We start from the raw sequence: 25389 nt of genomic DNA, 5'->3' as shown, positions 1-25389 counted from the left end.
CCCTTCCTTATTCCCTCCCTCTTTCCCTCCCTCTCTCCCTCCCTCCCCCCCTTCCTTCCTTACACCAACCCCTCTGAGAGACAGGTTCTTACTTAGGGACAGTAAGCTCTTTAAGTTTACTTTAAGGAAAGAGACTGTCTGCTTGGAGAGACAACTCTTGCAAACTTATCTGTTTCATATGTGTGAGACTTGTATTTGTTTCATGTGTGTGTGACTTGTCTAAGTGCTGACTATATCTTATGAAACTTAATGGACAAATAGCTATAGAGAACTTAGGTTGATTGATTGGTTGTTAGTTGGTTGGTTTAGTCTGCTTTGGTTTAATTTAGACCCAGAACAGAAACTCTAAAAAAGATGAAGTACCTTGTGCAGCTTCCCAATGCTTTCATTAAATACAGTCTCTAGAAAAGAGTACTGTTAAAAATATCAGTGTTACTTATTGTAAGTAAAGAAATTGACCCAGGTCTTGTCCCTGGTCACTGGAAGTGAACAAGAAACCTTGAATGAAGATATAGTCACTTGTTTCAATAGAAACTCAGACATGCATGAGCCATTTTACCAAGAAAAGAACAGAGATTTTTCTCAGTTACTATACTATTTGGGCATTTTGGTTGCAAGTGATAGAAATCCAACCCCAAAGCCTTAAATGAAGGGGAAGTCATACAACTGGAGTGTCTCTGGCATTAGGCACATTTGAGCCCAGGAGCCTGAGTGATGTCAGAACTCTGTCTCATTCTCTTTACTTCTTGATTCATTTGCCCTGTTTTCATTTGTCCCCTGGTGAGCTAAATGCTCACCAGCAGCCCCGTACTTACATCTTTGTGGTTTTGAAAGCATCTTTAGCATCGATTTCATCAGGTCTTGGGGAGAACACAGATTGGCCCCAGCTTGGAGGACAAGTGGATCTCTAAACCAGCCATGTGTCCAGGATGATGGGGATCCATATTGTTGGCCCTGTGGAGTCAGGGTTGCCCCCCTCCCTTACCCCCCACCAAACACTGGGAATGGGTTCCTCATGTAGAGAAGAGGTTGAAGGGGAGCACGTAACAACAGAATCAACTATCCTGGCTCTGCCACCAACTGATCCGCAACCTCAGACACAGTAACTTCGCTGCTCTGAGCCTCAGTTTCTTCATCTGTAAAAGGGAGGTAATTATTAGAAGATTTCCAAAGTTCTTGCATCCCTAACAGAGTGATTGGTAAAGAGGCAAAAAGAGACCCAAATGGTATAGTTTAGGTTTCTCAGAACCGTCTATTAATGTAATTTCTAAGCTCTGTCTTTAGGCTCTGGGTAGAGAACAGTGATCAGCTCCAAGTTCATGAGTTACCTGGAATAAAGCAGGTAACACAGTTGAAATTGGCAAGGGTGTTCCCTGCCCCACCTTTCCCAGCATTGACCTCCAGCAACCTGTCGGGGGCTGGCACCACTTCCAGCTCCTAAGTGGAAAGTGCTCAGTTAGAGTAGCTTTTGGGGAGTGTCAGGAGAAGTTTCTGCCTTGATAAATAATCATTTTTTACTGAGTCAACACTGGTCGGCTCCTGGCTCTCGTGACTCAGGACTCCAGCTTTGTGGAAAGCCACTGAAAACTACTATGAATAACTATTACAAGGTTCAACTGAGGTTTTCCCTTGGCCGGATTTCTCTTGCAGACTTTTCTAAAAAATCTATTTCCCAAATCAAGCCTGGGCACGTGGATTTTTCCCCCTACAAGTTAGAAAGCAATCATGCTTCTGTACCTGGAATTTTCTCTACTTCAGCTGCTGAAGAATTTGTTGGAATACATACTGCAAAAAACGATGCTGTGGCTATTACTGTACTTGCTCAGGGGAGCTATTCAGATGCCTCATTTATTGGAGCTTAATAGATTAAAAGTCTAAATTGAGTCTCATGATATAAGCCTAATCAAGTTCTAATCTGCATAATTTTCCCATAAGCAGCAATGGGAAATTTGGATAATTTATGTTTCAGCAGTTGCCAATCATGTGTTAAGTAGCATTGTTGCATTTACTTATCAAAATATTTTTATTGATCTTCACTTCATCTGACATTTGGCTTTGGGTTTTTTTTTTTTCCTGGCGTTAACAGGAAATTTAATTCATCTCCTAGATGATGTAATATGAGATGTGTCTCTTGATTTCAACATGCCTTTATAGATCATTTTTAACGGTGATCTTCCCTTTTACAACTTCATATTGAATACCTGTCTCAGCAAACCTAGATGACTCTGCCTAATTTATTTCTCTCGTTTAACGTAGCATATGGATTTCTAACCATCATTTATATGCACACAATAAAAGATAATTTGCCCCACCATTTGAACCAATTCCTTTATGTTAAATCTATGGGTGTGGGGAGGCACTTACCTTCATTTCTCCATCTATTTGAGGGGAGGTGATTTATAAGAATTTCCATCTCCCTCTCTCCCTGGAAAAGCCTGGGCATTTAACTAGGGAAGATTTAGAAAGTACTTCGTGTTGTCCCCCAAGGAAAAATACTGTAATAAAGCATTTATCATCTGTACTGAGTTGTGCATGCTACCGTACCAAAGCAAGTTAAGCATAACTACAGGGGGTCCCAGCTGCTATCTGCTATTGTTTAAAAGTGAAAACAGTAAAAGAGTGAGACTGGCTCAGGCCTCAAACTTGCCTGCCAAGCTCAGCACATGAGAAAGAGAGACCATCACACACAGAGGCAAGGCAGCATGGAGCACGGTAATCCTTGGGTTCTGAAGTCAGACTGTCTGGCTGGAGCCCCCAGATCTGCCACTTACCAACTGGGGTGTTGGAGGAAGTTATTTGACGGCTCTGAATCTTATTTTCTTCATCTGCAAAATGGTAATATTAGCAGTTCCTGTACTTACAGGATTGTTACGAGGAATAAATGAGGTGGCCCGTGAAAAAACCCTTAGCGCAGCTTTGGCACGTAATAAGAAGGAATGTGCCATGGTGACCTAGAGGAGGCTCTGGAGCCAATTTACCTGGACTGAGATCTAGATCTGCTCTTTCCTAAATGTATGTGCTGGGTCAAGTTGCTTAGCTCTGCTGTGCGTCAATTTCCTCATCTGTAACATAGCAGTATCTACATAGGATGGCTGTATGAACTAGAGTTAAAACATGCACAGATTTTAGTACATGCTGAGCACTCAGTAAATGTTGGATTTTACTATTTTTTGCTCAAGGTTCTACTTAAGCCTGACTTCTTCATTCTCAAAATTACCTTAGTCAATCTAGATCCAGAACATTCTTGCCTTTGCTTTTTTTTTTTTTTTTTTTGTGGTACATGGGCCTCTCACTGTTGTGGCCTCTCCCGTCGCAGAGCACAGGCTCTGGACGCGCAGGCTCAGCGGCCATGGCTCACGGGCCCAGCCGCTCCGCGGCATGTGGGATCTTCCCAGACCGGGACACGAACCTGTGTCCCCTGCATCGGCAGGCGGACTCTCAACCACTGCACCACCAGGGAAGCCCCTTGCCTTTGCTTTGAGTTCCACAAAGACCATGACATTGAGTCTTTCTCATCTTCAAATGTACTCACAACTACATTACCCTGGAACCCTTTTCTAGCCATGCCCTCTGGTAGATCTTATCTGAGTCACAGCCTCTCTTTGCTTGTAACCACAGGTGCTCCTTGGATGCTACGTCTGTATGCATGCATGCAGCAGGGACCCAAAACAATCACTTTAAAAAATGAAACCTTAGTGATCTTGTTATTCCCGAGCCTCTTCTCCTTGAACTTCTTAGGAATAGGTCAAGTGTTTGTGTTAAATTCTTTCATGTGAAGCCATCCAAACTGAAATGCCCTTGTCAAATTTAACTATAGGTCACTTAACCTTCCAATAACTTCCCTGACACAGGCCAAGTGCTGCCTGCCATTGAATAACCAATCATAAAAAAGAAAATCAGGGACTACAGATTTTGTTCAGCTGAACCCAACAGTGGTGATGGTTGAGAACACAAATTCTGGAAAAGAACATAGAGAGCAGTGAAAACCGTTTCAAAAGCCCGAGAAACGACAGAAGAAAGATTATGTCCTTAAATAATTAAAGGAAGTGGGAAATTAGGTCTAGAAAACAGAAGACTCCGGAGAGTCTGCAGTTGCTATAAGGCATTAAGAACCTTTCTTTCATGAAGACGGGACACCAGTTTTTCAACATACCTAAAGAAAATCCTAGCCATCCAATATCCAAAATACTCCATCCTTAAATACTTTAGGCTGTATTTTTATCACTGGATTGACCTGATTATTTCTACCAAAATATATCCACACTGCTATTGCCTTCCCATTAATTTTCCAGGATTTTTCTCTATGTGAAAATTCTTTTAAAAAACTCTACCAAAAGCTACCTCAGGTCTTTATCCATAGGGAAGGGGGAGGCAGTGGATGCTATTCCTAGCCAGAATATTTATTGTGTTCTGAGTAAAATATTAACGTTGGTAGTCAACATTTTAAAGTCTTTTTCTTCATACCAGGCATTGTATTAAATGTTTTAAATATACTATTTCATTTTATTCTCACAACTGCCCTGTATAGTGGGTAATTCCAGCTTACAGACAAAGAAACAGAGGTTTGGAGAGTCTGTGCTATGCTCATGGTTATGTGGCTTATAAGTAGATGAGCCAGAATTTAAACCTAAGACATCTGACTCCAAAGCACATGCTCTTAGCTATTCCACTCCGTTTCTTCTCTGTGGGCCAGGCATTTTGTAGACAACCTGGGATATTTAAAGAAATAGAAAACCCGGTCGTTGACCTGAAGTTCTCCTGCAGCATATGGAGTGAGCATACTTGGCAGGGGGCAATGTTGGGCCCATTTCTGCCTGATGCCAAAGGAATAGAACAAGTAAAGTGAGCCCATCCTATCTGCCCCTGAAGATTGAAATGGGGAGGGGTTTTCAGTGTAAGGAGTTCAGGTAGTCTTTAAAGTTATCTTTAGCCCAAAACTTGCCTCCCATGTCCGTGCTCAACAGAGAGGAAAGGGAATACATCTAAAGAACCAGGAGGCCATCTTGGTAAGAGCTTGGGTTGTAGTTAATTAAACTTGAATCTTTTCCTGATTGAGAACTTCTGATTCCATCTCTCCCATGCCAACATTCTTCATCATCTCTTCTGGCAAAATAAGTGGTTGTTTCTAAAATTAACTTCCCGAGTGTTAGTTCAACTAACGGAAGGAGCGTTTCCCAGTTGCACTATCCTCTCGCTGTAGATCAGGGTCCCTGGAGGATGTTCCATGTGCCAGCGCTTTCACACGCAGAACTGAAGCACTGCTTTATGTAGAGGGACTTACAATTCAACCAAAGATGTACCCACTGCAGCTAACAAAGGGATGGGAAGCAAGACCATTAGGGACCCGGTTGCCATTTAGACTTGCCCCTTTATTAACAGCCGCTAGGGTGAATGGGGTAGATGCCGTCAAATGGCACCAAAGGCCGGATTGCCTCTTCTCTTTGTAGGGAAGGTGCCTGATTTTCTGTTCTTTCCGAGGCCACTTCGGGAATCTGGGTCTGCTCTGCCATTTCAAGCCACAGGTTTCCCATTATAGAATCTCTAAGAATGAAACAATGCTAATAAATTCTGTTCCTCTTTAACACAACTCTTCAGGAAGGGCAAAAAAAAAAGATAAAATCTATTTCTGTTCTCTTTGCCTTTGCTTATAAAAATGTGTGACTATAAAAGTAGCAAAATAAAAAGTGACATTATCATTGCTGAAGTCTTCTTTCCAACAAAATCACCCCGTTCTTGGGGTCCTGTGTAGGAGAGAGAAAGACGTTTAATGGAGAGATGTCTTTGGACATCCACCACAGTTTGTCAGTTTCAGATGCTAATGGAACCGGGCTTGGCGACTGAAGGGGAAAATGGAATATGAAAGCAAAATGAAAGAGGCCTATGAGGCAAGCATGTCATTTCTAAATGAAGGTTTCATGCAAAGGAATTGAGTCTTTTCACAGCTGAAAACGGAACCTTTAAATAAGATAAAATAAAAGGAAGCTTTGGTTTGTTGCCGGTTCTGTAATGAAATACTGTTTTCCTAATACCGTGTGACCTGCATTTTTACCTGTTTTATGGGTGCTAGTCCTTGACGTACAAACCCGTATTTTCTCAAGTCAGCATTTGATGATGGATGTCAAAATACAGGCCATGTATTATGCATATAGCGTTACCGATTCAAGGTGTTTACTTGTCAAGTTGAAGAAATTCAAAAACGTCACATCCACTGAATCTGCACAGCTGTCACTTGCAGTTTTTCATGCTTTTGAATGAAACTTCTGATGAAAACAATTTAGTTTTCCCCCTTCACTATTCTAGGGGAAGAAAACAGGAAGCATTTCAATTGCGTGTTCTTGGTTACATGGTTGGCTGAAAAACACACATTCCAAAGTTTAGAAAGATGGCCACTATACTGTCCTTCAAAGTTACTTACCCTGTGCACAGTGTATCAGTATAAAGAATAAAATTAAGTGCAATCAGGGAGTGAACGGTAAATAAAACTTTTTTTTTCTTTCTGAAAATATGACACTCTGATGAAATTTATACACAGGAGAGCAGAAAACAGGAAAACTCGTTGATATTTTTCTGGCATCTCATACATGATGTACTTCCAAAGCAACAGGCAATTATGAACACCTGTCATTTCATTCCTGGTAGATAAAGATTCACACATACCTTCATGCCAGAAACAACCCAGTCTTGTCGCATTACCAGAGAGAGGCACTAATCTCTCTGGTCACACAGTCTTCGGAAATTTGTTCTTGGAAACTTCGCAAGTGACTGTATCTGTAATTCCCTAATCCATTGATAAGCCCAGGTAGCCATCCACTACGGGCAAAGAAGAGAAGACAAAGAGAACGTGACCTTCTGTCTGCCTGTTCTATAAGGTGGGGAAGGCAGTTGGGCACGGCGGCCCGTGTGGAGCTGGCGGTGCCACTTGCCACGTGGCAAAATTAATTTTCACCAAAAGAATGTATGAAGAAAATAAACGTATCATGTTTATACGGCTATGTACCTCCTTAAAGAGGCAGCCATTTGGCCTAGCTGGGATGCTTTCTCACCCTCCCTAAACTTGAAAATGTGGTTGGGCCAAGCTCATTCTAATATGTATTGAGATTTGGGTCTGAGACCCAAAGAAGCCCAAACTGCAAAAGTCAGAACAAGTAGGCTACTCTCCGGTTTACTGTGCCCACATCTACCTTATGGGGTCTGTGTCAAGCACACTGGGAAGTTCAAGGGTCCATTATAAGCAGGTGGCATATGCAGCAGTCAGGATGATTTCAGCTGCAAGTAAAAAAAAACTCCTCAGTGTGGCTTAAACAAAAGGGAGGAAAATAAATACACACACGCATATATATATATAAATATATAGTTGTACGTATATTGTGTATATATATACATAAATATTTAATACATAATACAAAATACATAAATATACATAAACAGACATTATATATAATCTCATTATTATGTGTATAATATATATAAAAGCTCATTACTACCTTTTGTATTATAATCTCACTTATAAATGTGTAAAATCTCATGTAGTAAGAAACCCTGAGATCAATTGGTTTTGATTCTAGGGCTGGTTAATTCAGGCACTAAGGACAGTTCTTCCTATCATTCAGTCTTTTTACCATTCACTTCAGCCAATTCATTAAGTTGGCTTTGTCCTCAGTGGGCGCCCATCCTAGTTACAAGACGGCTGCTACAGTTCCAGGCACTACAGACACAAAAGCAGTGTCCAGTGGATCAAAAGAGAATCTCTTCCCATGTGATATTTTTTAAGAGCAAGGAAACATCTCCTCAAGCGCCCAGGCCAATTTCCTCCCACTTCCCCTTGGCCAGAACCCTGTCAAAGGCCCAGGTTTAAGTCCCTCACTGGCAAGAGAATAAGTAATCAATTGGTTTAAGATAACAGTCAGGATAGGTTAGGTTATGCTGTGGTAACAACACCACAAACAACAACAAAACAAGTCTCAGTGGCTTAAAGCAACAGAGATTGATTTTTCACTCAGAATGCTTTGTGTGTCTGGGCTACTGTCCAGGGCTGCTGCCCAGCCTTCATCTCCATAGTAACCTGTGTTCCCACTGTTGCCACAGCCTGGGAAGAGAGATGGCAAGTCAAATACTTGTACCAGGGCTTCCCTGGTGGCACAGTGGTTGAGAGTCTGCCTGCTAATGCAGGGGACATGGGTTCGAGCCCTGGTCTGGGAGGATCCCACATGCCGCGGAGCAACTAGGCCCGTGAGCCACAACTACTGAGCCTGCGCATCTGGAGACTGTGCTCCGCAACAAGAGAGGCCGCGATAGTGAGAGGCCCGCGCACCGCGATAAAGAGGGGCCCCCGCTTGCCACAACTAGAGAAAGCCCTCGCACAGAAACGAAGACCCAACACAGCAAAAATAAATAAATTAATTAATAAACCCCTACCCCCGACATCTAAAAAAAAAGAATTACTTGTACCAGAAGTGATGATATGCATTGTTCTGTTTGCTTTTCATGGGCCAGGGCATTTCCTATGTCACGTGGTCATATCTAACTTCAGGGAGGCACAGAGGTACAATCCTCATGTGTGCCTGAAGGAAGAAGGGAACAGAAATCTGTGAGTAAGATCAATAATTGGTGTAAAGACTGGTTTTCAGGGAACTGTCAAAGTGGGTTAGAATCTTTTATAATGGTCTCCTACTTTGCTCTTCTGAAAACAACTCATCAGAGTTTATCCTGGGAGTGCTAATTTTTGACTTGTAAATAATGCATATGTTACTTTTTTATTGTGTATATACACTATACTTTCATCATTTCCAAATTTTCCACATTTCTGATTTTTCTTCTTCCTCTCTTTCCTTCCCACTAGGGTTCACACCTCCAGGAATGGACAGATCCTCTCCGGATAACAGCCCGGTACATGGGATGTTACGCCAGCCCTCCATCACAACTGGGGTCAACATCCCCATCATCACTGAACTAGGTAGGAGTGAATGTCAGCTTTGGGTGGATTCTTTTGGTCCTCTTTTCCGACCATGCAGGATATAAGGAGGTTGGCCTGAGTCTTAGCTCTTTCAGTGTGGTAGGCTCTAATGGGGTTTGTCTCGGGGGGAGATTGGAGAAGGGTATGGGTAGAAATATGACAGATGACCCAAGGGAAAACTGATCTATCTTTCCTCTGAGGTGAATAGATAGTTTCCTTACGCTGGTCACTGTTTTCAAAGGAGCATGAGATGAAGGGTTTGAGATTGGGGCATACATTAGGGAAGCGGGAGGAAGGGAGGAAAGGTATGGTCCAAGGATTTTTTCCAGTGATTCACATTGGAAGCATCTGTGGAAGGTCCCTCCCCGGAGGTACAAAGCCTCAGGTCTAAGCCAACCCCATTGTGAGAACTGCATAGAAACATTGGGCTAATATGTGATAATTTTACATTTCATCTATTCTAGTTGAGCTTTTCAGCTAAAGGCCATTTTCACTGACTGCCGCTCTGGTCCAGAAAATGATGGGGCTTTGAGGGCCATGAACATTGGCCAGTGGGATCCAGCTTTTAACCTGGCCATGGCACTCCCTGCTACTATTTGTGAATTTGCAAAACTGCTACGTGGTCTCTTCCCCCGAAGATAAACACTAACTACCTGTGGTCCTGGGTCCCTTTACTTTAGAATGTCTCCTCTGTTATTCCCTCACTCTTTTCTTTTTCTGTACTTTCCTCCACTCCCTTTCCCCAACCCTTAACTGCTGTATCCCATTAGCTAAACCTGGCAAGTTGCCTTTGGTATCAGTCAATCAGGAAAAAAACAGTGGGACGCACATTCTAATGATAACTGAACTGGGTAAGAAGCACTGTTTTCTTTCACATCAGTATCTCCTTTTGTTTTGTGGTTCGTGTTTCCAACTATCATCAGCTTGTTTTCTTTTTCACCGGCTGTAACGGAAAGGCTACCCCATGGCACTGCTTTGAATGTGTTTTATTTGTGGCTCTGGTTGGAATCGGCTGTCTTGTTCTAGCCTTCCTTAATGATTTTTTCCCCACACAGCATCAGTAAACCTTTGATCACACCCATCTGACCTGGCAGTTTTTTCCAAAGCATCTTTGCTCTAATTCATTTTCTTTGGCTTGGGCCTTTTTTTTTTTTTTTTCCATGTGTCCCCCTGCTCCCCTCCCACCTTCTCCCTTCTATTCCTCTTTCCAGCACACTGTCAGTTTGACTGACATGTCTTCACAGCTCTCAGAGGAAGTCAAGGGAGAAATATAAAAATTTTAAGATAAGAAACCTAAGACGGTTCCTTCCCTCCAGCTGTTTATTTTCCTTTATTCTGACTTTATTTGCCTTTTTTTTTCCTACTCAGCCCTTTCTCAGAAGCTCTGGTTCTGAAGCCATAAAAGCAGCCAGCTCACAGGGGACCCTTGCTTACTAAAGCCAGGTCTTAAGAAAGGATGCAGAGGATGAGCTTAGCAGCCACCAAGGCCCAGCCCTGCCCTCTGACCCCGACTCCGCTGGCCCAGAGCCCTCTCTGGGAGGAGATTCGGAGCAGACTCATCTAGAAGATGAAGGCCTGTGGTCGTGACGGCATTTGTTAGGCTCTTCCACGATTCCCCATGACTTGGTTAATAACTCTAGGAAAAGCACCCATCAGCAGCAGGTCTCAGAACTGGGGGCTGATCTTCTAAATAGAGAAAGCAGGTGCTGCTTGATGGAGGGTAGATCGAGAGGTAGGGATCATCTGCCTTCAAATAGCTCACAAATGAAACTGACATGCCATTTTCTTGGCTCCAAAATATATTTCAAAATAATAGAGCAGGCTTTTAACACAGGAATCTTGCTTGCCAGGGGTCTGGAAACAAAGGAATAAATTGTCCACCATTCAGCACAGCATTATCGTCGATGTAGCTATTTATCGGGACAAATTCACTCAGGTCAAGGAGCGTCACACTATTTTCTGTTTCCAACAGTAGGACAGGTGTCTTTTTCATGTTTAGAGAAGTTGGCTAAAAGCGTAGGCTTCTGGATTGCTCTTCTCAGAGCCTTAGGGTGGTAAGGGACCCAGGGAGCTTGTGTGGCCCAGACTTCTGGTGGGAAAATTCATCCAAACATCTCTGTCTCAGAAAACCTCAGCAGCATTTCAGTATCACCACTGCCAGGAATTTCTTTGTCTGTTTGGAATTCATGCGCTGCCAGCTAACTGGGATATCTTTATTTGTGACTTTTATTTGTTTGATATCTTTATTTGTGACTAGTAGAAAAGAAAGAGCGTGGTGCCCCCAATCTGAGGCAACAATTCAAGTATCCAGCTAGCATCATTGAGTCTCCTGAAGGCTTTGTCCTCACCAGATTTCTTTTATGAGCTCAGAGAACCTTCCGTGTGTTCACATCACCCTCACCTTCTGCCTTAAGCCCAAATTTCCTACTCGTCATACTGCCTTTAGCACTCAGACCGTCATCATCCTCTGACCACCTCACCTCGCCCTATCCCCACAGATATTTACTGTTTACCTACAAGTTCTGAGATGTCTTCTGCCTTACACTAGGCCAGTAAAATGCCTTTTAAAAAACACAGATGGTGCAAGTCAAACAAGTTTTTTAAACTGTATAGTATTCCAGTCTTCACACACTTGGGGAGTCCCAATCGATGTTAGTGGGTCCAGGCTTCCTAGAAGTTCCACAAGAAGGAAATCTGTTTGAAGCTGTTTAACCTGTTTCCCAGTTGTATTTGATCACAGATATTTTGGGGTGACTGTTTTCATCACCTCTTAGCACCCGCATAATTACTGTCCCGTGAAATAGGTTTCGGGTAACACCGGCTGCTCGCCCTTTGAGACTAGGTAACCCAGAACCCTGGCTCCTGCCTTGGAGTTCTTCCCCAAAGACTCGAATCCCTAGCTGGCTGACATTCTCCAGTCACCTGTCAAGTCTACCAAACCCTCCCCATCGTCATGAGAAGAGGTAACCGATACTTCCTTTAGGCAGCATCCATGTGTACGCCCTCCTCAGCTCTTACAGGTAGTTAAAACCAGGTCCCTCTGCATCTTGTCGCAGGTTCACGTTTTCCCATTCACAAAGCAGGAAGACTAAACTGTGGCCCACAGCATGCTTCTGGGTAAATGAAGGGAGGAGAGGAAAAGCTACCGCATGACCCTGGCAGGATCCCTGAGCAAGGCCTTGTTTACGTGCTTCTGAGAGGGGCAGAGGGAAGCTGGGAATTTTCGTAGTGTGAACAGAACATGGACAGAACGTGAACTCATGAGAGCAGCTACCGTTTATCAAGGTGCCAGGCCAGGTTCACCAAGCAGAATCCCATAGGAGCCTCCTGACAGCCTCAGGAGAGCTGCTTATATTCCCCCCATTTTACAGAGAGAGAAACTAAGGTGTAGAATGATAAAATGCTTTGCTCGGGGGAGTTAGTGACAGGGCCTGGATTCAAAGCCCAGTTGTCGGATCCTGGGTTTTGCATTTTCACTAGCCTGTAGCTCAAGCACTGCGAGGACAGTGGGGACCCAAACATAAACGTTGGAAGAACAGAGAGCAAAGATTTTCCCCCATTGGATCTTTCTCTAGGGAAACAAGATGGTGTCATTTAAAAATAATTCCATGCCCAGCCTTTTGTCCGATTATCATTTATTCTGCCTCATACGATAAACAAGCAAAAGTTAAAAACAACAACAGGGCTCCCTGGTGGCGCAGTGGTTGAGGGTCCGCCTGCCGATGCAGGGGACATGGGTTCGTGCCCCGGTCCGGGAAGATCCCACATGCCGCGGAGCGCCTGGGCCCGTGAGCCATGGCTGCTGAGCCTGCGCGTCCGGAGCCTGTGCTCTGCAACGGGAGGGGCCGCAACAGTGAGAGGCCCGTGTACCGCAAAAACAAAAACAAAAACAAAACAACAACAACAAAAAAAGAAGTTATCCCAAAAGTTCCTTATGGAAAAAAAAAAAAATTAAAACAATAACTCTAGGAAAGAGAATTAGCTGCTGATACCTTTAGAAAGGAATCAGAAAAAGGAAACCTCATCTATTCTTTTCCTAAAAGCACCATAATTATTCCAGAAATCACAAGCGCTCATCTCCTCCCCCACCACACACTTTCCCCGCCATTACTTGCTCTGCAAAACTGATAATTTCTGATGCCAAGATGGGAATGGAAATTAATTTGTCATTTAATTTTTAATAAGTTAAAGACATCTCGGTGACACAACCAATCAGTCTGCACGTGCGTGCCAGAGGAGTCCTTGAGGAATCCTCAGATGGAAATGAAATACAACATCAAATGCTGTGTCTGCCTGAGCTGAAGCACATAAAAGATTGAGCTGTTTAGGAGGGGAAAGGGAGAACGTGGGCATCCCCAAGCACCTCGGAATGCAGAGCAAATCTTTGTCAGCCAGCAGCCGGAGACAGCCAGGGGTTCATCCTTTGTATTGAACAGGACTTGGTGGGTTTGGGCCTGGATTAAGGGCCAGACACCAGGCACTACCCAGACCCGTCCCCCCACCCCGGGCAGGCTGTGGGTGGTGCCAGAGGGTGGATTCCTTGCTATTTTGCCTTTGCTATGCTCCCAATCTGTTGCTCTTCACTCTCAGTAAATTGCTTTCTTTCCCTTGTGGCTAAACTTCCCATCCCAGCATGGCTACTCATGGCTCCTCGTCCTTGAAATACGTCCATCTCTCAAAGGACTTAGCTACCAAAAAAACGCTTCAGAGTGTTTTTCCTCACGATCTAAAACTATACCAAAGAATTGACCAGCACTGTCCACCAGCTCCACCAGCCTGCCGTGGAGCACGTCTGCGTGACGTCACTGCTCTCCAGGCCTGGGAACCTTGAACAAGCACCTCGGAGCAGTCCATTGAGTCCCACCGACCCCCACCCTGAGCTCCATCCACAGCTTCTCCCATGCTTTTCTTTCCTTTTCAGTGACTTCAGTGTTTCTAAACCAGTAGCCTGCTCTTTCTCTGACTCTGCTGCCCGCATGTGGTCTTTTAATCTAATTCTTACTTTATGCTTTTCCTAGTGAACGATACTAATGTTCAGTTTTTGGACCAAGACGACGACGATGACCCCGACACAGAGCTGTACCTCACACAGCCGTTTGCATGTGGGACAGCGTTTGCCGTCAGCGTCCTGGATTCACTCATGAGCGCGGTGAGTAGGTGGGGGACACGGGGACCCAGGGACAGAGCGCCTCCAGCCTCCAATGCATGAGGGGCATGGGCTGGAGCTTGAACTACCCTGGAGAGCCGAACCACACCGAGCTTGCCGTCTGGAAGGGGATACTGATGTTATTTAAATTAGCACACAGATAACCGTCTGATTATAAATTCTTGAAAGTGCAAGGAAGGCTATAAGTAAATATAGGTAAGCACTTGATGTGGTCTCGGGATCAGAGGAAGATTTCTCCAAAGAAAATATATATATTTTGTATTGCTCAAAGTCTGAGCAATGAAGATGGGAGATTTTATGGGGAAGAGAATCCCCCAAAGAAGGACAGCAAAGGTGAAGGCCTGGTGGGGAGAAGGGTACCTGACAGGCTCAAAGAAGGCAAAGAAAGCCTGCGTCGCTGGACCTCAGTGAGAGAGGGGAAGGGGAGGACAAGGCAGAATTGGACCCACGGGACCTCGAAACCCATTTTTGTGTTTTTGGTCTTTCTCTTAAGAGCAGTGAGGAGGCGTTGAAGGGTTTTAAGTTGGCAAGTGACATGATCAGGTTTATGTTTTGAGGGGATTGCCTAGGCAGCTATGTGGAGGATGGCTCAGGAGGCAAGATGGCAGCGGGTAAGTCTGAGTAAGGGGCTCTCGTAGCGTGGAGTAGGGTAGAGCCCTCGGGGCTGGAGGAAGGTGGACGGGTTTGAGTGGTGTTTGTCAGTAAAATCGAGAGGACTTGGGAATAGATTGAATATGAGCAAAGGCGGAAGAGGACAGAGTGTCACAGGTGTCTCCTAGGTCACTGCCAGTCACTTGAGACTCAGTCCTGGGAGAGGCGTGGGTGTGAGGCAAGGCCTGGCCTGTTCTCTGCCCCAGTGAAGGCGCAGAATGGTGGCAGAGAGAGGAGGGTGAGCTGCCAGGGATCCAAAGGATCTTCAGTTTCTTTTATAACTTGATATGCGTCGAACAATCAAGGCATTTGTGTTTTCACTTGTGAGACCAAAATCAAATGACAATTAAAAAGTAGGTCCCGTCTTAAAGAAGCCATCTTGAGCTACAAAAGGCAAAGCAGACCGTAATGGAGATTATGAAGTGTTCCCACTGAGTGGCTTTATTTATTGTATAGAAAAGTCTTTTTTGGGGGGAATTCTCAACTTCACTCTTTTTATAAATACAGACATAGGCTGGATAAAAACTGACCTTCGGAGAAACCACAAAAAAAGAGTTTTACTGAATCCATTAAAACCATAAACATAGCCCAGAGAGTTTTTATACACATATATTTCTTCAAATGCTTAAGAAGGCTATTCTCAAAAAAAAAAAAAAAGAGTTTTACTGAATCCATTAAAACCATAAACATAGCCCAGAGAGTTTTTATACACATATATTTCTTCAAATGCTTAAGAAGGCTATTCTCAAAAAAAAAAAAAAGAAAAAGAAGGACCTCTATTTGAGGAAAGAAAAAGCATAAAGCTTTTTAAGACTAATTTAGGTTATTCTATATTCCTGAATGTGGTCCAACTACAAGCATATCTTAGTGAAAAATCAGAATTATAGATTTAAAAATAAATATGAAACAACATTCATCTGAATTAAGGTTGACTGGGCTTCATGCCATCCCACTGCTTGCCAAGCCAAGAAGGAGAGAAAGCAGTCCTTACTGAAGGCCATCTTGCTTTCCCAGGGCTCGCGACCTTTCTGATGGTCTGAGGATACTGAGCCTCACCTTTCTACCTGCCAGTGATGTTGGGCTTAGTTTGGGCAAACTCCCTAAGCAGGCCAGAGGGCATGATGGAAGCAACAGGATGTGCTTATTACAGAGCTGTATTCTCTGTAATAGTCCTCGCAGTCTCCAAGTCCACTTTCAAACAGATTTCTGTAATTCGTCTCCTCAGAAGTTTCATTTTATTTCTGATCCTAATCAGACAGATTTCAGAAGACTGTTCTCACTAAAAGATGATGAAACAGTTTATAGTCGATTTTTTTTTTCAGAACTGTAAAATACTCGATCCAAATTTTTAAAGATCCAAACTTACAAAATTGTTTCCACAGATATATTGGAAACATATATTCCAGGTGGGACCAGCTACATAATTTGAAAGCCTACTTTTTCATAAGTTACTAAGAATTTCAAAAGGGTGACAGCAGAGCATTGAACCAAATGAGGGCCTCTTCTGACCATGGGCCCTCGGTGACACCTCAGGCCACACACCCATGAAGCCAGCCCTGGTTCCAAGGAATAAAACTGTTTTTAAGCACCAAAGTACTTCACCTCTACACAGTCAAGGGGGCACACTGTGGCCATGGGGTGGGAGTGAGTGGCACATCTAGATTTGAGTTGCACCATTCTCTCTACAGCATCACTGTAGAGAGAAACTCAGCTGAGAAATCAAAGTAGATTGGTTTGACATTTTTTTAAAAATCTGTCTCTAATCTCCTTTGAAATGCAAACTAAAATGTTTGGGAGAAGGTAGCTAAGGCGTGTATGAATACAGTAGTCTGCTAGCAAAGCAGCACTTCTCAATTCCAGCCTGGGAAAAAGCGGTGCCAGGAATCTAGTAACCGTCATTGGCATGATCGGCAGCAGCATAATTCATCGAGGGTCCGGCACTGTATAAAGCGCTTCATTATTATTACTGCAGACAGTATTATTTTGGACAGTAATGTGAATAAACCTGCTTTAAGTGTTGAAGCAAGACCTATTTAACTGATCCACTGTTGTGACTTCTCAAATCATTACTCAAAATGCCTATCCACTTATTCCAGGCCTTGTTTTCATTGCCTAGGATAAGCAAGTCCCGCAGTGAGGTCTCAAATTGGATCTGGTTCAACAGACCCAATTGGATCTAGACCTTCTGATTACTTGTGATTTCTTGGCATTTCACCCCAACCCTAATTTATGAAAAAAAAAAATAGGAGATTATCTCGTACCAAGGCAGTAAGTAGAAGGAACTAAAAGGGTTGGCAGGAATATAAATTGAGAAAGTGAGACTCCAAACAGCGGGAGCTGGAGGTAAGCTTCCATCTCAGGCATTCGCTTACAAGCAATATCACTACATCCACACGCACATCTCTTTAGATGCCTATGATCTCCTTTTTCTAGCGCTCCTCCCCAAATTGCCATTTAATCGTGTGTCTAAACACTCTCTGAATATTGTCCTTCATAATTCAACTCCTGCTGCTTACTGCTTCATTTGTGAAGGAGAATGTTTTGATTCATCACATGCATTCCTAGAACAGCTAGGGATGTTACAGACATGGCCTCCTGGCTTTTTCCTGCAAATCAACAGCAGAAACACGTGATGAGTGGGAATAATTATGCTTATGGGTATATGCCTCTAAGAAGAAGGACACAAGAAATGTATTTTTCAGAATCATCCAGCTTGATGCTCATACACACATGAAAAAGATGAAAGGAAGCCTCTTGGTAAAACTGGCTCATGAGTATTTAGATTTCTTTTCCACACAGCACCCACTTTCCCCTACCCTCACCCCAGTTTGAGTTCTACCTGGACCCTCCCTAGAAAGAAAAAATTAGTCAGGGACTCAAGAGCCAGACTGCTTGCATGTGGATCCCAGCACTGCCACTTACTGGTTGTATAACCTTAACCTCTTTTTGCCTTAGTTTTCTCACCTTTAAAATGGGAATAACAGTAGTACCTACCTCATAGGACTGTTGAGATGACTGAATGAGTAATGAGTGCAGCGCTTAGCACATGGCAAGCTCTATATGCATTTACTGTTATTAATCAATACTTTATTGGGCACTTACTAAATACCAGGCACTATTATTCATGCTGGGCATCCAGCAGTGAAGAAGAAAGATAAAGACCCTGCCCTCGCGTGGTTTGAACTGTCATTCTAGTGGGCAGCCACTAGGTAAGTGACAGTAACTATGTCAGTGGGTACCTGAATAATGTCAGATAAGGATAACTAATTTGAAGAGCATAACATAGTTTGAACGGGTGTGGAGACCTATTTTAGCCACAGTGGTCAGAGTAAAACTGTCTTAGAAGGTAACTTGGAAGCTGACACTGAAAATCAGAAGAGAGCAGCTGGGGGTGAGGGTAACTAGCTTTCCAAGGCAGAGAGCTGGCCTCTCTTCCAGAAATAACCGAACTTATGTTGGTAAGACTGGAGAATAGGACCATCTGGAAGATGAATCACACGATGTACTCTCTCAACTGTACTTGCATGAAGGGCTGAACCCTTGAGGGACGTTACCGAGAGGGCTGAGTTCTCAGGCAGCCCAGTGCCATGTGACATCAGTTACATCACATTAGGAGAAGACTGAGTTCTCAGGCAGCCCAGTGCCATGTGACATCAGTTACATCACATTAGGAGAAGACTGAGTTCTCAGGCAGCCCAGTGCCATGTGACATCAGTTACATCACATTAGGAGAAGACTGAGTTCTCAGGCAGCCCAGTGCCATGTGACATCAGTTACATAAACAAATTCTTCTTCTGTAGCTCTACTCCTTACACTCCACTCAAGAGCCACCATTTAGGCAGTCTAGCTCACAAGGAGACAGACAGTCCATGGTCCACCGTGCAACAGACGAGCTAGCACCGCTGTCAGCATGGCAAATGGACTCAGAATATGCCACTGCTGTCACATCAGGCCAGGCAGGCCCAGGATGGAAAAGAAAATCAAATAGTTCTCATCCCTCATGAAAGAAAAATACTAAAACTAAAACTCTACACCATGAAAACTAGCAAATATAAAAAATGGCAGCTATGACATGGAAAATGACAATTTTGGAGCAATTATAAATGAAAGGCAAAGTGCCATTAAAGTTAAGGCAATGTTATTAAAAGATGTGTTAATTTTCAGTTAAATTTTCTATAAAAGACCAATTAGTTTAAAAGGCTTGACAGCATTAACTGTGAAACATAAGCTCTGGTAATTATACTTCAAAAAAATAAAAAGAGGAAGATCCTCCAGCGTGTTGGAGACCCAGGTGCAGAGGGGCCTCCGTGGAGCAGGCTAGATGGCGCTGCGGGCTCAGATTTCCCTGGTGTAATCTGCTGGTCCTTTCCCCAGCGTTTCTGGGTTTCCTCAATGTCTGATATTCTGTCTACTTACAGAATCTGAGAATCTCCGAAGTTTAGAGGCTCAGGGGTCACACATGTGATCTGGGCCAGCGCTCTGATATTAGAGCTGAGAACGCAGAGGCACAGGGAGAAAGGGATCTTCTAAATCGGTTGCACTGTTAGCTGGTTGTTCTTTTTATAAACAGTCCTTTATTGAGTATTTGTTGTGCATTAGAATTACACAAACTATCTCATTTAACACTATCCTGTAATCTAGGTTTTGTTTTGTTTTGTTTTAATCCCTGTTATATGGATGAGAAATCCAAGACCTAGAAAACTTGGGCAACTTTCCTATTGTCATAGCTATTGAAAGGCGAAGCAGGGATTTTAGACTACAGCAGCTGAATTCTGAAGTCTATACATAGATCCCGAGGTGCCATGTTGCCATACTTAGATGATAGGCTGCCCTGACCAGATGTGGAACCCTGACCTTAGCGCTGGGAAGAGGGACTCCCATATTCCTTAGACTACACAGGTCTCTGGATCCCAGGCACTGAGCAGGACCCTGGAGAACTCCGTTCCCCAACAAACACGTGACACAGGAACAGCCATTGCAAAGGCCGCTAGCCAAAGCATCCCTGAAGACTAGTCCTGCCAGGGTTGGAGGTTCTATGCGAGACTCCCTCACAAGGCTTCTAGCACAGGCATAGTGAACATGGGCTATGGTAGGGCACAGAAAAGACCAGCAGTACAAAAGCGTAGGAGGCAAAGGATCACACCTACGTATTACAGAATTCTGTGTTTCTTCAATCTAGTGTTTCCGTTAACCCAGAAAAGAATTGTGCCTTCTGGGTCAGGTGAGTTGTAGAGAGGTTTATTCTAGCTGCCACATGCTGCACAGGAATAGTCTTTGATGATTGGCATTTGAAGTCCTAGCACCTGGTTTGCCCCCATGATGCTGAAACAGTCACTTCCTAGGCAGAAAGCGCTAGATGTGATATTTAATTGCAGACTGCTCTGTACTCTGTGAGTGGTACCCTGGCCCCATAATGAAATATGTGCCTTCCAAAATGGCTGACTGGACATCCTTTTTCAGGAGAAGCATTGTCTTTCCACCGAGTTGTTCAGATCACAAAGAGACCTTGAAACATGCTCGGAGCATACCCATATGCAGTGCTCAAAGTACTTCCCTGCAGCTGAATATTGGGGCATCAAAATGGGGGCAAGAGTGCTCTGCTAACAGACATCATTATTCTCTGCCACAGCAGGTACTGTGGCCCAAAGCACTGCTCCTTGATGCCTGCATGAAAAAAGATAAAGGAGAGAGATCTGGGATATAGTCCCAGCTCAGGGAGCAGAGAATTGTGTTCAGTGTCATGAGTGGTTCCAGAATTTTTCAGGGACCTGTAAAATGCTCTGACCCACCCTGAAATTATACCCCTTGATGGGCAATTTTGAAAGTGACACACTCTTGGAGTAGCGTACAATTTCAGTCCAAACCAAGATCCAGGGATTAGTAGGTGCTCAATAAATGTCAGCGACTGATTGATCGAAAAGATTATGCTGTTTCAGTGTAACTGATTTCAACGCAGAAGGGGAAACATGTGAAGGTCAAATCCTAAAGATTTGACGAAACAATAGCCTTTCATGATGACCTTCCTGACTTACCGTTGCAGAGCAGAACTTAGAGTGTTCTTTGTTTAAGAACCATTGACTGTGTTTTCCTTAGACAATGTATTCATGTTCAGTTGGAAAATTTTGAAAGCTCAGACATATATAAAGAAGAAAATTTAAACAAACCATATTCCCAACACCCAAAGATCAGCATGGTTAGTATTTTGGTATATTTCCTTCCAGATGGGTAGATAAATATGGAATCACCCAGTTTTATATCTTGGTTTTTTTTCTTTTCAAAGTTACTATTTTTCTCAGAGGGTTTAATCATGTCATATTCTTGGGTATCACTGCAAGACCTCCATAGGACTTCCTGAGACTCAGACATATGGTTGTTCCAGAATCTATTTAAACATTATCTATTGTGGGGCATTTCCGTTTTTAATTTTTTTATTATAACAATAATTAACCCTGTGATAAGTACTACTGTATGTAAATCTTTGAGCAAGAAGCAACTTATTATCTTGAGGTAAACTTACCGGGCTTTTAATACATGTGAACATATTTAAAGCTCTTGGTAGACATTGCCAGATTATCCCCCAGAAACAATTGTACCAGTTGCACTACCATCACTGGTGTGTAAATGCCATCTCTTGCACTTTAGCGGGCACTGATTATCATTTTCCTTAGGGGGCCCTTTAATTGTGTTTATGGTAGTTCTGAAGTACACATAATTTTAATTTGTGTGTATAACCATGTAAATGCATATTTTGTGAATTCTTCTATAGTTTTTTTTTTTTAAACATCTTTATTGGGGTATAATTGCTTTACAATGGTGTGTTAGTTTCTGTTTATAACAAAGTGAATCAGTTATACATATACATATGTTCCCATATGTCTTCCTCTTCTATAGTTTTTATGCCTAAAAAGTGCTTGCTGAACAAGACAACTCATCAGGTATCCTGAGATTGGTTAAATATTCAGCTATATTTTCATCAGGTTGTTTGTGGCTATGTTTTTTGCCTTTAACTATTTTATAGCATTTACCTCCTTCTCCCCTCCCAACTTTATTGAGATATAATTGATTTATAACATTATGTACGTTTAAGATGTGCAATGTTATATGTATACATTGTGAAATGGTTACAACAGTAAGGTTCATTAATCCATCACCTCACCAGCAATTTTTTGTTCTCATTGTTGCTGAGAACTTTAAAAGTCTACTCTTAAGCAGTTTTCAGATATTCAATATGGTATTGTTAAGTGCGGGCACTATGTTGTAGTACGTTATGTCCCCAGAATGTATTAATTATATAACTGCAGTTTATATCCTATGACCACCTTCACTCATTTCCCCAACCTGTACCTCCTGCCTCTGGCAACAACCAATCTGTTCTCTGTTTCTGTAAGATCCATTTTATTTAGATTCCACATATAAGTGAGAGTATACAATCTTTGTATTTCTCTGACTTGTTTCACGTAGCTTAATGCTCTCAGGATTCATCCGTGTTGTTGCATATGGAAAGATTTCCTTCTTTTTATGGCTGATTATTATCCCACTGTATATATACCACATCTTCTTTATCCATTCATCTCTCACTGGATACTTAGGTTGTTCCCATGTCTTGGCTATTGTAAATAATGCCACAGTGAACGTGGGGTACAAAAGATATCTATCACTTTGAGATAGTTACTTCATTTCCTTTGGACATATATCCAGAAGTGGAATTGCTGGACCACATGGTAGCTATCTGTGTTTGTAATTTTTCAAGGCACCACCATACTGGTTTGCATAGTGGCTGTAATCAGTTTACGTTCCCATTAGCAGCATACAAATCCGGAATGGGAGAGGCCCGCCTACCGCAAAAAAAACCACAAAAACAAAATAAAATACAAACTCACATATTTTTGATGAGTGGGTAAAACAGTAAACTTGCTTTGGAATCCAGCACTTTCTTAGAAAGTTCAATGTCTACCTTGTGAGCTGGTAATTTTACTCCTAGATATTTATCTAGACAGCAGTCCCCAACCTTTTTGGAACCAGGGACCAGTTTTGTGGAAGACAGTTTTCCACAGACTGGGGAGGGGGTGGGGGGATGGTTCGGGCGGTAATGTGAGCAATGGGGAGCGGCAGATGATGAAGCTTCGCTCGCTCGCTCGCCCGCCTGCCACTCACCTCCTTCTGTGTGACTCGGTTCCTAACAGGCTGCAGAGGGGTATTGGTACACGGCCCGGGGGATGCGGACCCCTGTTTTAAGGTACCCGTTGGCCATTTGAATATCTTCTTTGGAAAAATGTCTGTTCAGTTCCTTTGCCCATTTTTTAATCAAATTTTGGGGTTTCTTTTGCTACTGAGTTGTATAAATTCCATTTACTGCCTTTTTTAGAAATTTAGAATAAATATATTTTCATAGTAGAAAATATATAAAATAAATAAAATTATAGGAAAAGATGAAAATCAGTCAGAATTCTATTACCAGGAATTAATCGTCATGTAAAATTTGGGAGTACTAAATACATAATATTTTTATATAACTATAGCATAATACTACATAATACTAAGTATTTATATAATACTAAATATTTTTACATAACTATATCTGTGGGGGTCTGCGCTTTTAACATGAGTTTTAGATCATAGTGTTTTTTGGATCCTGCTTTTTGAATATTTTAATGTTATGTCATGTAACATAACATGCTCTGAAAGCATAATATTAATATCTGTACAATGTAAGTCACATACGTGTATCATTATTTATTTAATCATTACCATATTGTTGAAAAAAACTTTTTTCCAGATAACCAGTTTCCTCTAAATCATTTGTTGAGTAAACATCCCTTCTCCATGGTGCATTATGCTTTCCTTATCATATTAAGAAATGAAACAGCAAACTTTTTTGTAAAGGGCCAGATGGTGAATATTTTAGGCTTTTGAGAGCCGTACAGACTCTGCTGAAACTACTCAATTCTGCCATTTTAGCACAAAAGCTGAAAGCATTTTAGTAAAGCATTTTAGTAAACAAATGGGCATGTCTGGGTCTCAATAAAACTTTATTTAAAAAAAAAAACAGGTGGCAGTCGGGATTTGGCCCAAGGCCCTGATTTTCAATTCATTCTGGTTGATCTTCTAATTTTTAATATTGCCTACAACGTTTAGTTATAAAATCTTTAATATTATAATACCTCAGAGGACAATTTCATAAACTGTTTCCAGAGGAAATTTAGCATAATTTTATCAAGTTTAAAAACATATCAACTCACTAAACTCGCTAAATATCCTCTTGCTGTTTCATTAATTGATGCTTTATTATTTCATCCTTCTGTTTTCCTAAGATAAAAAAGAACAATAAAAAATTCTTTTAATACTTAGAATTATTTGCTGAAATTCTTTCATATTTAATAATAAAAGCACTTAAGGCTCTGAATTTGTCTCTGTAGCTTTGGCCTCAATCCATGACATTTTTATATGTCATTTTCAAATAATCTTTAATTTTTAATACTCTGTATTCTGAGTTTGATTTCCATCTTGACCCACAGTTATTTAGGATACTTTTTAAAGAAAAACTTGGAAGTGTTGGGATATTTACTTTTGTACCTACTACTCTATTTTTTAAATATAGACCATACAGCTTATACTTCATTATATATATTGAGATTTTATGCTTTGGGCCATCGATCATACTTTGTAATTATTGTTTGGATTCTATCTAAAATGGTACGAAGTTTAACACAAATCTAATAAATACCCTTATTACATCCTTCATTTCCTTATATTTTGGTCTCTTTGAGCTGTGAAAACAAGAAACAATGATATTTCACATATCAATTTTACATATGACTCTCAGTCCATGTTTAATTTGCTACAATGGCTAATTCGTTTTGCTGTCTATATTTCAGTTATAATATTTTCTCCATAAATATGTTATATATTTATTGTAAACTTTAATTATGAACATAGAGTTGTCGCTTAATGTAATATTTAAAATTTTTCCCTTTAAATATACTTTTCTTTGCCTGTTTTGTTTTGTTTTTTCCTCTTTACCTCTGAGACACGAGAGTTTGATTTTGGTTTTTGAACAAGTTTGAGAATCTTTACCCTTTTATCAAATCATTTAGCTCATTTATGTTTAGTTATATAACCTACAATGCTAAAATTTTGCATTATGCTTTATGATTCTATAATTGTGTCTTTAATTATCTGTCTTTGGGTACATGGTCTATATTGTGTATGCTTCTTTTCTCTAGTGATGTGAAAATTATACATTCTATTTTTAACTCTAGTTAGTGGTTATCAGACACTCTATAAATATACTTGAAACTATATTTTCTTAGTATTATTATCTAGAAAAATGTAGTAGCTCTTGATTCCTCCCTCTATAAGATCAGGGAATTTACATATCTTAACTTTCATCTTCTTTCTCCTACCTCATTTTTCTGACTTTTAAAAATAATTTAATATTACTGTATTAATAGATAATTTTATGTCATATTTTTTCTTTCAAGAATTACTTTTGACATTTGCCTTCAGTTTTGTAGTAATATATCCTTTATTGAATTCCATGTTTTAATATATTTCACCAGTATTTTTTTTTTTTTTTTTTTTTTTGGGTTCGGGGGCCCCCCACCTTTTGGGCCCCTCC

General features: G+C 41.7%; 1 protein-coding gene across 3 annotated transcripts in view; it reads left to right on the top strand.

The window, feature by feature from the left end:
• KCNMA1 (potassium calcium-activated channel subfamily M alpha 1) overlaps positions 1–25389 on the top strand; it is a 731098-nt gene that overhangs the window by 685586 nt on the left and 20123 nt on the right. For all 3 annotated transcript variants that reach the window (XM_024740254.1, XM_024740255.1, XM_024740253.1), the window contains exons 23-24: positions 8840–8953; positions 13972–14102. In XM_024740254.1, coding sequence (XP_024596022.1) covers positions 8840–8953; positions 13972–14102 — 245 coding nt within the window. The remainder of the gene's footprint in view (positions 1–8839; positions 8954–13971; positions 14103–25389) is intronic.

The sequence above is a fragment of the Neophocaena asiaeorientalis genome, unplaced genomic scaffold (genome assembly GCF_003031525.2).
Source record: "Neophocaena asiaeorientalis asiaeorientalis breed wild unplaced genomic scaffold, Neophocaena_asiaeorientalis_V1.1 scaffold517, whole genome shotgun sequence".
Classification (NCBI taxonomy): domain Eukaryota; kingdom Metazoa; phylum Chordata; class Mammalia; order Artiodactyla; family Phocoenidae; genus Neophocaena; species Neophocaena asiaeorientalis.
Note: the sequence above shows the minus strand (reverse complement) of the source record. Positions and strands in the feature narration are given on the sequence as shown.